Genomic DNA, 12,563 nt, shown 5'->3' on the forward strand with positions numbered 1-12,563 from the left:
ACACGGCTCGCATTTAATTTAATTCGTCGCCTGCCCTGCTGACAGCGACATCGGTTGCGTCTCGCCAAAAAGTAATACTCGCTCCCGCGATTTGGAAGCCAGTGAAGCCATCGGGAAAGGGAAAGCCAAGCCGGGAGTCAGTGTTAGAAGCACCGTTATTGCCGTTTAGTGTGACCGAGTGTGCATTCGCCGCAAGGACATATCGTGTGTGGCCAGTTGCCAAGGACGCTGTACATCAAGCAGCGCAGTCAAAGTGCGACGCGATCGAAATCGCATTCATTCAGTTTTATTGAACACTCGACGCCCCGTTCAATCCGTAATCTCGACGATTGGACAACTGCAATTGTAACGCGAAGAACACAAACTGTCAACAAAGTCGTAAATTCGCACACTGCGGCAGTAAAGTGAAGCAATCGAAGGGAAAAGAGCAAAAGAGTGCAGGCAGCAACAAGTTAATTACCAAATAACAGGCGAAAGGTAAGTCGGCTGGATCAGATAAGGCGATTATAACTGTTGAGCCCAGCAAACAGACTCTCAAATATGTGTGATCTTTTACATCTGATCGGATCACCGATCTCCGATCACCACATCGCCGATCCAATCCTCCAGAAGCGCCATCGCCTGGAGTCGGGAAGCCATTCAAATGCCAAGAATGCATGCGTTTCGTCGAAACTATTTTTAAACAGATCGTTTCTTTACTTTCGGCTTTTTCGGATTTCTCTTTCTCGCTTGGCGCGCCTGCAGACCCAGTACGTGGGAGAAAAAGAACAGAAGTGCATTCATTGCTCCCCCTCCCTTATCACTCGCCAGGTGGCCGTGATCGATATTGATAGCTCCTGATATTGATGTTGACTAAATGCGAGGCTTGCGTTTACGGCTGTGTGGACAAGATTGTGAAAGATTGATCGGGATTCCGGGGGAAGTGGGGATATCAAACAGTGAAAACTAAGATCTTCGAATTTAATCTGCTCGTCAAGTTCAAGTTGATACAGCAGTATATGGCGAGAAGTTAGTTTCCTGCTGAAGTTCACAGGATCGATTTAGGACAGGTTAATAAAACCTTGTCATGAATTTCCCAAGCCGTACAATCCGGTTAGTGGGTCAGTATCTTTCCCTGGCCAGGTTCAACAGCCTGGTTAGCTGGAGGTGATTGATGGGAGGTTGTGGGCATGGGATTCCGACTGGGAAGTGAGCACAAAGTAAGCCCAAGGCCGCAATAATTAAAAATCCGTGACCGCAAACGCTGAAATTCATTTAGTGCCGAGCAAAGTGAATTAATTTCAAAATAAACAAAGTGCGAATGACAGCTCTTCCAGCTGAGATGCAGTTGAAAAGTCGGCCAGGATAGCCGCGGCATAAATATGAAAGGACAAAGGCAGCAGGCACTATTCCTTCCCACATAGTTAAGGAGTTGAGCACTGGAAATGGATCGCATACTACCCACGAAAGGGGTTAATCACTCGATTCGCCTGCATGCCCCTGCTTTTATTTGGCAATCTACATACGTTCGTTTGTTTTGATACTGTTGGTTCAACGACTTTGCTGACCAGCCAACAGAAATAGTAGCAAAATAGAAGCCTCGCGGCTACACTCGAAGAAAATGTTGCTAACTTTGGAAGTTTATTGCTCAAAATATCAATATTTGTTTTAATGTGGCCTTTAAAACAGAGCCAACAGGAGTCCAATCTAATCCAAGTGTCGGGATGATCATTAATTTGGCGAGTGATCGAAATACTTCTCAGTGCCCACGTAACCGAAGTGTTCATGTTGCCTTTGCTTTTGTTTCTTCTTTTGCTTTTGTCTTTGCTTCTGCTGATATTGCATTTAGCGTACTGCGCACATTTTGTCACATTTTCGGGGCTATCTCTCGGCTCTTACACTCATATGCAGATAGGTCAAGGGCAAAGTCCCGCGAGTGCCCCCACCCGATGGACGAGTGACTGGGTGCATCCAGTCCGAGTGCTATCGCCTTGGAGGAGGGGCAGTGGTGGTGCTGTGGTTGCCGGGCGAAAGTGCATGATAAACAAGTGGAGGGGTTCGGGGCCACATGCAGTAGAATTGAGCAGTAATTACCGATTACGATCCAGTTGGCAACTGGTTCATCAAAGCTTTAGTGCATATGTCCACCTAAGTACGCTTGAGAGCATTTCAAATTCAGATTCCTCCGTTCGTTGTCCTAAACGGTATGAATTAATGAATTGTAATGAATTTGTTGCCTTGAGAAGCAATTGGAAGCTAATAAGCAAATTAATGTTGGCTCATAAAATATATTATTAACCATAAAGTTAATATGTGTCATGACACTGAGTGTTTCTATAAGCGAATAGAGCTATTATTGTAGATAATTCCGCTTTCATTCGATTTAAAGTAGACCAGATGAAGCCAAAGTCCAATTAAGTGTGAATAGATGAGTTTCGGTCAAGGGGCGGATATTCAGTAATAATTACATTCAATTATAATTATATACATATGTGCCGTACTAACTAAATTCCTTTGGTCCGCGCCGCCAACGTTGCGTATGCGCAATCTCTTTGTCGGCGATATAAGATTCGGTTGTGTGACGAACGCCTGAATGTCATGGCCAGATTTTGGACCAGCCGAGTCCATTGATAATGCCGTTTTGCTCGAGGCTCTTGAGGTAAAAGTGTACGGCTCTCATTTGCGCTGATTTGATTTGTATTGTTTTAATTGTCTCTGATTGCACAAAAGAGCGACGCCGACGGATGAATCACTCCGCCCAAGTTGGAGAGGCTGGGGATGCGTTTCCTGTTGACTTAGTGCGACTAGAAACCACATACTATGGCGTTCTGCAGTATCACGCCCCTCCCGACGACCGTCGCCCGATTGTTCGTTCCTAATCAATTTTAGGTTAAGTTTCTAGCCTTTGTTCATGCCTGGCTTTCAGTGTAATGTGTGTGCATATCAAGTACTGGCTGATATGGCTTTGGAAAAAGTGAAATGGCATTTGTTTTTGTTCAGCCGGGGATGGGGGGAATATACCCACCCCGCCGCTCTGCTCGGTTCGCATCTGCTTTATCACGTCACAATTATCTTGCGGCATTGTTGCAACTTTTGCGCTTTGTTTCCACCACACAAAAACGCAGCAAAACCAACAATGATTGAGCAGGCAGAATTTCTGAAGGCCCATGTATGTATATTCATGCTCTATACTATCTTCAAAGCTGGGAAGATGGGAAAACAAAACAGCAAAATAGACGAAAGGAAAAGACCTCCACTATAAATCGACGAATAGAAAGAAATTCACCTCAAGCCTTAGTTAGCTGGCGAAGCGAGTGGCACTTTCGTGACTTTCTCGCCGCATAAACGAACGACTTTCCGCGCTGATCGCTGGGGGTCCAAATGGCAAACGGCTCAGCTCCGATCGTCCACGGTCTGGTGTTTTTCTGAGCCGAGCCTGATAAGCCGCGTTGAGAGCTATATATAATGTAGCGATGTGCCATCTCTCATCTCTCCTGGCTTGCCGATTCGAGGGGCAATGGACAATGGAATCGTAAGCGGAATCTGCCAAATAACCGTGATGATGGGGACCGTGCTAATGAGCAGCGGGCGGACTGGAAGGCCGGGGTCAATGGGTGACTGAGGGGCTGATAACTGCTTTGATTTGGTTTGCTTCGCTTTGGCCCGCCACCTACAGTTGCGGTAACAATAATAGCACCAAAAGCACATTTCGTGTTTGCCCCAGCGTTTCTCTATTTTCTGACATTTTTTCATAATTTTTTCCACTAATCTTAAATACTACAATGATTTTCAATCGAAATAATAAAATTGGTAACAGATCTAATGGATATTTTAAAAATAATTGGTAAAACAAAAAAAAACCTCCAAATTTAGGCGGTAACAAAAATAGCACTGTTTCTCGTATTTTGCTAAAACTAACTAAAAAAATAAAATAAGAGTTCAACAAATGGATTATATCTTAAGAACTATGTTTAAAGAATCTTAATATTTGGTTGCGTGACCATTGTAGGCAATGACAGCTGCGCATCCTCTTGGCATGGAGTCCACCAAGTCCTGGTACCGTTTTTGAGGAATTTTGCTCCATGAATCCTTGATCCTCGATCCCCCATGAATCCAAAGTTCCTCGTTATGGTTGGGTTTGGCTTCAGAAACCTTTTTTTCACGTCCGCACAAAGTTTTTCGATTGGATTCAAGTCGGGTGACTGAGCAGGCCATTTCATTCCTCGGATCGATTTCTGCTCAAACCACTTTCGAGCCTTCTTCCTCGTGTGTTTTGGGTCGTTATCCTGTTGAAATGTCCAAAAAAACGGCATTTCATCCTCGGCATATGTCGCCATCACATTTTCCGGGATATCTGTGTAAATGTTCTGATCCATGATGCCTTGAATCATATGAATCGGATTTACTCCATAGTATGAAAAGCACGCCCATACCATGATGTTGGATCCCCCGTGATTTACCGTCTTAAAGGTGAAGCGAGGATTTTTTTCAGTTCGTGGTGGACGCGGAACATAAGACCGAGAGCCTTTCCAACCAAAAAACACAATTTTGCTCTCATCTGACCACAAAAATGTGGCGCCACTTCTCCACAGGCCAGTCCTTGCGTATCTTGGCATATTCGATTCGCTTTGCCACATGCTTCGCAGTCAGAAGCGGGACTTTTCTGGGACTGCACACATTATGGTTGTTTTGTCTTAAGTGTTTGCGAACTGTTTCCACGCTTTCAGCTATCTGAAGCTCCTTCTTCAGTTTCGTCGCCGGCTTAAAAGGCTCCTTCTTGCTTTGCCGAACCAAGCGCTTGATCTCCACGTTGGACATAGAGGGTTTTCTTCCACGTTTTTCGTTATTTTCGACAAACAGAAGTGCGTTGCGGATCATTTTGTTTGAAAAACCAACAAACCGTCCCATTTTAGCGTAGGTTTTACCTTCAGAGATCATGTTTTTAATCAAATTCCTTTTTTCGACGGTAGAATGCTTTCCCCGACCCATAACTAGAGAATTTTTGGTCTTCTTTTGAAAAAAATTCAATTAAAACCTTTAATGCAACTCCTTTTTTCAAAATATGTCGAAAAAAAACCCAAAGCAATCACTCCTATTAATTTTATTCAGCAAAAACGTGGTCAGTGCTATTTTTGTTACCGCCTCATTTAGCGCCCTTTTGCAGAAAGTGCCCAAAAACAAAAAGAACCGTTACATTGAGAGAGTCAAAATTTCTTGCTTAGAGAGACAACATATGGTACTTATTATTCATGCAATCAGACTTTAAAAAAAATAAACATTCAATACCTTTTTTTAGGAAATCAACTTTCCACCTGCAGTAGTGCTATTATTTTAACCGCAGCTGTATATAAGCATATATACATGGGGTTTTAAATTTAACTTTTTCGCTGCTGAGCATATAAATGAGAATTAAGTTTAAGCCAATCCTAGAACCACGCCCCATTACTTCGAATTGTTTTGAAAAACCAAAGCTAGAAGAATTCGCAGAACCCCCGCCGTCCGTCTGTCAGATTGTACATTCCCCACCAAATTGTGCGGTCTATCTGTTTTCAGTGTTTTTAGCAGGTTCAATGAATTTGGCCGAGCTCGGCTGATAACCAGGGCAGACACACCAGCGACAACATCCTCTTCATCACGTGTTTTCAATATGCTGGAGCTGGACGCGGCACTCGACCTTCTGAACCCATCTTGGCAATGACTGCCCTCTAATTGCTTCCATTTGTTTCCCGCGTTTCAGTTGCTGCAACATGAGCCGCTGGCTTTAAGGAGCACATCCCATCAGCAACAGCAGGAGAAGCAGCAGCAGTTGCCACATACAGGCAGCAGGTGCAACCGGAGAGGAGACCCACTCGCAGGTCAAGGTTCTTCCGGAAACCAGAGCAATCAGCCCAGGGCGACACCAGCAACATGGTACACGGACCGCCGGCTCGCAGAAAATCACAGCAGCAGCATGAGGCCTGCGAGATGGACATGGAGCGGCAGCCCACCCCGCCGGACGGCGGATGGGGATGGGTTGTGGTCTTCGGCTCCTTCATGATACACATAGTCAGTAAGTGAAAGTCAACTGGCCTCGCCAGTTTTCCAGCGATTAGGGGCGTTGTAAGCAAAGCTTTAACTCAGTGCTACAGAGCTTAAGAACCTTCGATATTTTCTAGTCGATTCCCCGACTGGAATGAGTAACACCCCCCGAATCGGGTTTCAATTAAGGTGGGAAGGTGCCCGTGGGGCTCTCACCGGAGGAAGACTTGACCAACTGGGGTTGGGCAACTGCGGCGAGTAGGCTAGCCATCACCACTGCCACCGCCGCCGCCACCTTTACGGCTGCCATAAATCAAACCCAAGAGCATGGGGCCGACCCGGCAACTAAAAGTGGCCAGGAATAAAAGTAATAGGCATTTCGTGGATTTTTGGGGATCGTAAATACTAAGGCACTCTAATCGCCGCAAATCAGGGTGTGCAGCGGGATAGATTGGAAGAGGGTCTTATCGGCAAAGTCCGATCCAGATACTGACACCCGATACGCTGAAGGCTTAGGTGGTGGTGAAGGTGGAGGTGGAGCACGGTCACCACTTCAGCCGAGCGACTATCAATTGGATGATAATTGTGGCCAAGTGTCCAGTGCGTCGATACGCAGTCGATAATCTTATCGCCGTGTGGGCTGTAATTGCCTGGTCACGGAAATAGTTGGCGCTCGGTGGGATGGAGGTTAGAGCAGACTGGTGGGGAATGGGGATCCTGATGAAATGGGAGCCCTAATTAATTACCTACTAAACTGATTTATGGCCAGCGCCCGACAACCAGTTCGATCGAACGAAATCCACTTTGGGCAGGCTCTTGGAATACGGGCCTGCTTGGGGCATCCGATATATACATACGAGGCTAATCCCGGAGTGATCTCTTCTACCCCGCAGCCGATGGCATGACCTACTCCTTTGGCATCTTCTACAATGAGTTCCTGGACTATTTCAACGAGGGCAAAGGCTACACGGCTTGGATTGCCTCCATAATGGTGGGCGTGACCTTCTCATCCGGTAAGCCTCACTCAGTCCGATCTTTAAGATCAACTATGATTGTTGATGATACGTTTATCCTGCAGGACCGATCAGCTCGTCGTTCGTAAATCGATATGGCTGTCGAGCGGTGACCATAGCGGGCTCCATTTTGGCCGCCAGCTGCATCATCGTGAGCATGTTCGCCCAGAATGTCCTCACGCTGATCATCACGATCGGTTTCGGAACGGGCTTGGGCTTTGGGCTCATCTACCTGCCGGCCATCGTGAGTGTGACGCAGTACTTCGAAGCCAAGAGATCTCTGGCCACGGGAATCGCCGTCTGCGGCTCCGGATTCGGTACCTTCGTCTTTGCCCCGCTCACGGAGTTCCTGATCGGCAACTACGGGTGGCGCGGTGCGATGCTGATTATCGGCGGCATCGTGCTCAACTGCATCATCTTTGGGGCCATGTTCCGACCGCTGGAGCTAGAGGCACCGCCGCAGACGCCGCCGAACACGCCGAGCACTCCCAAGCTGGCCAAGAAGTCGGCCATTATCGACCAGAACACCACGCCGGCGGAGCTGGAGCCCCTCAAGGTCCTGCCCAAGGATCAGTACCTGCAGCTGCCGCAGCGCACGGATACTCCGGTCTCGGGGGGTGCCCTCTGCCGGTCCAACAGCGTTGGCCACAACCTCAAGCCCAGTCTGGTGAGTCCATTAAAATAAGTCGCGAATTTGATCCCTTTATTGATTTTACTTTAAATAACATGCTTCAGAACAACAACTCGAACGGCGCCGTCAATGGGCAGGGACCCACCTTGGTGACCCCACCGCAGGCGGTGGTGAAGAGCACCAGCAACGATGACATCGCCCGCAAGTGCCACAGCCAGTTGCAGCTGACTCCTCTGAGGGATGCGCACCGCGAGCGGAGTGCCAGTGGCACCATGTACCGCCCGGATGCTCTCTACCAGGTGGGCTAGCCGAATCGAGGTGTTCGTGTAGTGGAGTATCTAATGCTATTCTGTCTTCGTGCGCAGGGCTCCCTGCACAACCTACCCGACTATGTGAGCTCCAGGAACGATCTGAGCCGCTCCATGTCCGGCTCCGGGGTTATAAAGCGGTACGGGTCCCTTCGCCAGAGCAACAACGTGTCCCAGAGTCAGGTGAGCTTATGAGATCAAATGAAACGCATATCAAGTGCTGACCAGGGCTTATGCATAGTACTAAGAAACTTACCAGGTGTGCTGGTGCTGCAGTTGTCATTGCAGTTGTACAAGTGTGTCCCTCCTCTCCTCGAATATGATCTCTCTCACCTTGTGTGTGTGTCTAAGGAGGGCTAACTTAGTCCGTGCGACGCGTATAAAGTGTATAAAATGTAGAAAAGGGCGAGAATCTGAGGTTCTTCGATAAATCATTGGAACAGCGTGCCCACTTGGCATCCTGGTGCTTGGTCTGTGGTCTGTGAAGGAAGAGCGAGCGCTATGTCCTCCCTCGAAAAAAAGGCCCGCAGCTCTCTGAAGATCCCCTTCAACCAGCCGGCCAGGAGTAGTCGAAGACGGGGCATCCAATGGTGCGGTTCTGATACCCGTTGAACATCATGGCGATGAAGGGAATAACTACCACCGATAAAAGCGTCATCTTCCAAATACAGGCACACCGCCTCTAGGTTTAGGTTCCACTTGATACGGCTGCGATACTCCATACAGATGGACATATTGACATTCACCCTATTAACATTTAACGGTGGGTCCAAAACAACATTTTCCCTTTCTGGTCGAACACCTTCATTCACGATAGCTAAATCCATAGTCCTATCCAAAATCTATTCAAAATATTTTTTTAAAAAAAGCGAAATCTGACACCGGTTGGAAAGCAGAATGACGTTTGATTTATTTGAGCTGACTTAAAATTCAATTCTACTTAGATTAAAAAAAAAAAGGAAAAAAAGGTATCATTGAAACAGTGTAGTCTAGAAGAGATGCGCCAGATAGCTTCTCCAAAGCCAGAGGATCAGCTTGTAGAGCAAAAAGAGGCGAAGCAGCCGGTAGAGGAACTCCTTGCTGCAAGAATTTCACCTTAAGTCGACTATGTATTAAGCAAGAACGGGTACTCACATCCTTAAGATTCTCTTGGAGCGCCCTAGAGTCTTCGGATCCTCGCGTAGCAAGTGCGTTCGGATACTGTAGAGCATGTTGCGGCAGGATTGAATTACCAGGCCATGGATGTCCGGATGGTTGAAGGCATCCAAGTTGAACGCAGAACTGGAGCGGATAGGATGGAACGGTGATATGGGGCAACTAACTAGCTACTAAGTGAACCGCACGTACCCCTCGCTCTGCTTGGACAGCGACTCCATGTCCGTAACACCGGGACTGTCCCAGTTGTTGAACATGAAGGGCTGCATCACCTCCAGCGTTTGGTAGGCCTTGCGAACCGCACTCATCAGCACGGGCTTCCGACCGAAGATCCTTAGGAGCAGATCGAGAATAAGGGCCGGCAGGATCTGCTTGGTGAAGACGAGAAACTGGTAGGCCCACCGCCTATCCGTGTAGTGGCAGCCCGGGATCATCAGGTTCTTTTCAAATGCCACATCCCGCCACAAGTCCAGCGTGTCCATCTGCTCGGCAATCTGGGTGAAGGTGTGCGGCACGTGGGTGCACGACGAGGACAGGTAAACTGGCAGATCAGCCGGTGGGCCCTGCCTGTAAATCTCGTAGCCCATTTTGGTGTAACACAGCATGCTCTTGATGCCAATGTCCTGCGGCGTGATGTCCAGTCGAATGTCCTTGCCCAGGTAAACAGTCTTGAGGATTCCAGCGCCGACCAGCGCGAACAGTCCCATGGCGCCCATCAAGGATGGCGAGAATCCGGGCGATGGGTCGTCCACGGCAAAGAGAACTGGGAAAGGCTTTGTTTGTAAATCAGGGACTAATGGATTTGCAGTCCTTTGATTACCTATGGAAGGACGATACACTATTACTGGCAGCCGATGGCGGTAGTCATTCACTAGGGATTCGGCCAGGTTTTTGGTAAACGTATACGTGTTGGGAAAGCCCACGATCAACCTGGGACAGGGAGCCATGGGATAACCAAATGATAGATCATTATATAAAATCGATAGCCAAGTGTATTCCTTACCAAAGGAATCAATATGGAGGCAAACGGACTGCCCCTTCGACTTACTTTCTTGTTAACGCGTTGAGCATCCCGTCGTCTGCGACATCGTCGATCAGTCGAAGGCACAACCGCCAGTCCATCGGCGAGGAGTAGTACTGCAAGGATCAGAGCCACAGAGTCAGGGAAACAAGCAAGGTAGTCCAGGATCCGTAACACACACACCTTAGGCTCCACCCGCGTCAAATAGGGATTACTGTAGAAAGTGGAAACGTGGACGAAGGCCCTTAGCTGGGGCAGAGTCTCGGCGAACTTGAGGGCCTCCAAGGTGCCTCCGACATTCAGACGTAGAGCCTCGCGGAGCGGCTCATCGAATCGCACCGTGGCGGCACAGTGGTAGACCAGGGAAACACCTTTCATACGCTGTATCATCGAGGGATCGATGCCCAGTCCCGGCAAAGAGACGTCGCCCGGGACCGCCACGATCTTGTCCAGCTCTTCGGGTTTTTGCGCGGCCAGCACGTGAAAGACAGTGGCCTGCCGCAGTCGGACGAGTCTCTGCTCCGCTGTCAGCTGTTTGCGAGGACGCAGCAGAACGTAGATGCGGCGAACGTTGCAGGAGCGCAGGAGCTTCTCGACCAGCGCCTTGCCCACCACTCCCGATCCGCCCGTCACGAATATCTCGCTATCCTCGAAGAACTCCTCCATTTCCCCGGATGGTGGATGGTGCATCGTGATTCACTGACCAGAGCCCGCAAAGCACTGAAACGCCGCTCCAGGGGTCGATCCGCTTAACTGAACGGCTCGTCTTCATTAAATCCGTGATTTGATTAACATGAGCAGCGCCACTACATTTCCATGCTAATTTCGGGTTCAATGCGATCGTAATAACGTTACGTTACGCGGAGCTCGCGTTCTCCCTGTTCTTAGGTTAATAAAAATTAGGAAGGACGATGATAACCCGATTCATCCGTTTCAGGAGGAGGCCAAGTGCTGTGGCTGCATCACTTGCTCCAAGGAGACACGCGACACATTCGCCGAAATGATGAACTTCTCCCTGCTCAAGGACATGGTGTTCGTGATCTTCTCCGTGTCTAACTTCTGCACGAGCATTGGCTTCAACGTTCCGTACCTGTATGTGGTCGCCTACGCGGAGACCCTGAAGCTCACCAAGACGGATGCCAGCTACCTGATATCCACGATTGGCGTGGCCAACACAGTGGGCCGCATAATCCTGGGCTACATATCGGACAAACCGTGGGTGAACCGCCTCCTGGTCTACAACGTCTGCCTTACCGCCTGCGGAATTTGTAAGTTTGTGATCTGATCGGCTGAGCTGCAGACTAATCCTTCTTCCGTTCCCTCTCCACTAGCCACTGCCATGGTGCCGCTGTGCCACGACTTCCAATCCCTGGCCTTCTACTGCTGCGTCTTTGGCTTCACGATCGGCGCCTATGTGGGCCTGACCTCGGTCATTCTGGTGGACCTGTTGGGACTGGACAAGCTGACGAACGCCTTTGGCCTTCTGCTGCTCTTCCAGGGTATTGCCAGCTTCATTGGTCCGCCCATCGGAGGTGAGTACTCGCAATAGCTGGAAGCAGTGCTCTGTGTCTGACCTTTGCTCCCCAGGCTGGATGTACGACCTGACGGACTCGTATGCGCCGGCCTTCCTGATGGCCGGACTCATGATCGCCATCAGCGGACTGGTGATGTTCGCCATTCCGCCGCTGCAGCGCCTGCAGGCCCGCAAGTCCGAGCGAAAGCCCCACACCGAGCACCTGGCCCTTAGTTAGTAGTTCACCGCCACCCATCCACCACCCACAGTGCCCTGTTTATTCCTACTCTATATTTTTTTGTTTTTTTTTTCTACTGTAACTATAAATCTAGATACGTACTGATGCACACGACACTTGGTTAGATTAAGTCCTAGACCTAGGCCAGCCATGTACCGAGGTATGCGTGTATGCCGCAGCTATGGCATATCCGAATATTTGTGTACGGGCGACTGTCACCGAACCCCCGGCTCCTGCCCCCCGAGCCATGACCCATGACCCCAGACCCCAGACCCCATACCCCATTAAAGGCCCCCATTGCAAGTGCATGCAAATGTATGCCTACACGTACATGTACCCATACCAAATTATTGTTATTCTATCATGACTGTGTGCGTGTGTCCGTCTGTGTATGCGCCATTAAAGAAAGCTTTTGTACAACAACAGAAAACCACAAAAGTCCATTTTGAAATCGATTGGCTGAAAAACCACACATGCCCCTGACAATGGGAATATGAAATGTGCGGGTGGTAAGTAGCGTTGTGCTTGAAGCAATCTATTTTTTACCACATTAAATACCAAAGATACAGGCTCTAGAAATTCATACATGCCTCTTTAGATTACTGCAATCAGTTTTCAGCCATTAGTCCCAGAAATGCAATAGATAATCCATGTGCCGTAAATCACATGCCATATACATACTCCCCA

The 12,563-nt window shown here is 48.7% G+C and overlaps 3 protein-coding genes across 3 annotated transcripts; 1 reads left to right on the forward strand and 2 right to left on the reverse strand.

The window, feature by feature from the left end:
• Positions 1-26: 26 nt before the first annotated feature.
• Positions 27-12,306, forward strand: LOC117147098 (monocarboxylate transporter 12). Its single transcript, XM_033313864.1, has 9 exons — positions 27-477; positions 5,717-6,028; positions 6,891-7,010; positions 7,076-7,677; positions 7,746-7,940; positions 8,007-8,132; positions 11,063-11,393; positions 11,457-11,657; positions 11,713-12,306. Exons 2-9 carry the CDS (start codon positions 5,887-5,889, stop codon positions 11,874-11,876), a joined length of 1,881 nt encoding a protein of 626 aa, XP_033169755.1. The 5' UTR covers positions 27-477; positions 5,717-5,886; the 3' UTR covers positions 11,877-12,306.
• Positions 8,186-8,788, reverse strand: LOC117147102. Its single transcript, XM_033313868.1, has one exon. It carries the CDS (start codon positions 8,774-8,776, stop codon positions 8,381-8,383), a length of 396 nt encoding a protein of 131 aa, XP_033169759.1. The 5' UTR covers positions 8,777-8,788; the 3' UTR covers positions 8,186-8,380.
• LOC117147099 (fatty acyl-CoA reductase wat) lies at positions 8,838-10,880 on the reverse strand. Its single transcript, XM_033313865.1, has 6 exons — positions 10,309-10,880; positions 10,153-10,241; positions 9,925-10,034; positions 9,297-9,867; positions 9,084-9,230; positions 8,838-9,029 (listed from the first exon to the last, which is right to left on the reverse strand). Exons 1-6 carry the CDS (start codon positions 10,813-10,815, stop codon positions 8,939-8,941), a joined length of 1,515 nt encoding a protein of 504 aa, XP_033169756.1. The 5' UTR covers positions 10,816-10,880; the 3' UTR covers positions 8,838-8,938.
• Positions 12,307-12,563: the final 257 nt, after the last annotated feature.

The sequence above is a fragment of the Drosophila mauritiana genome, chromosome X, assembly GCF_004382145.1.
Source record: "Drosophila mauritiana strain mau12 chromosome X, ASM438214v1, whole genome shotgun sequence".
Lineage (NCBI taxonomy): Eukaryota > Metazoa > Arthropoda > Insecta > Diptera > Drosophilidae > Drosophila > Drosophila mauritiana.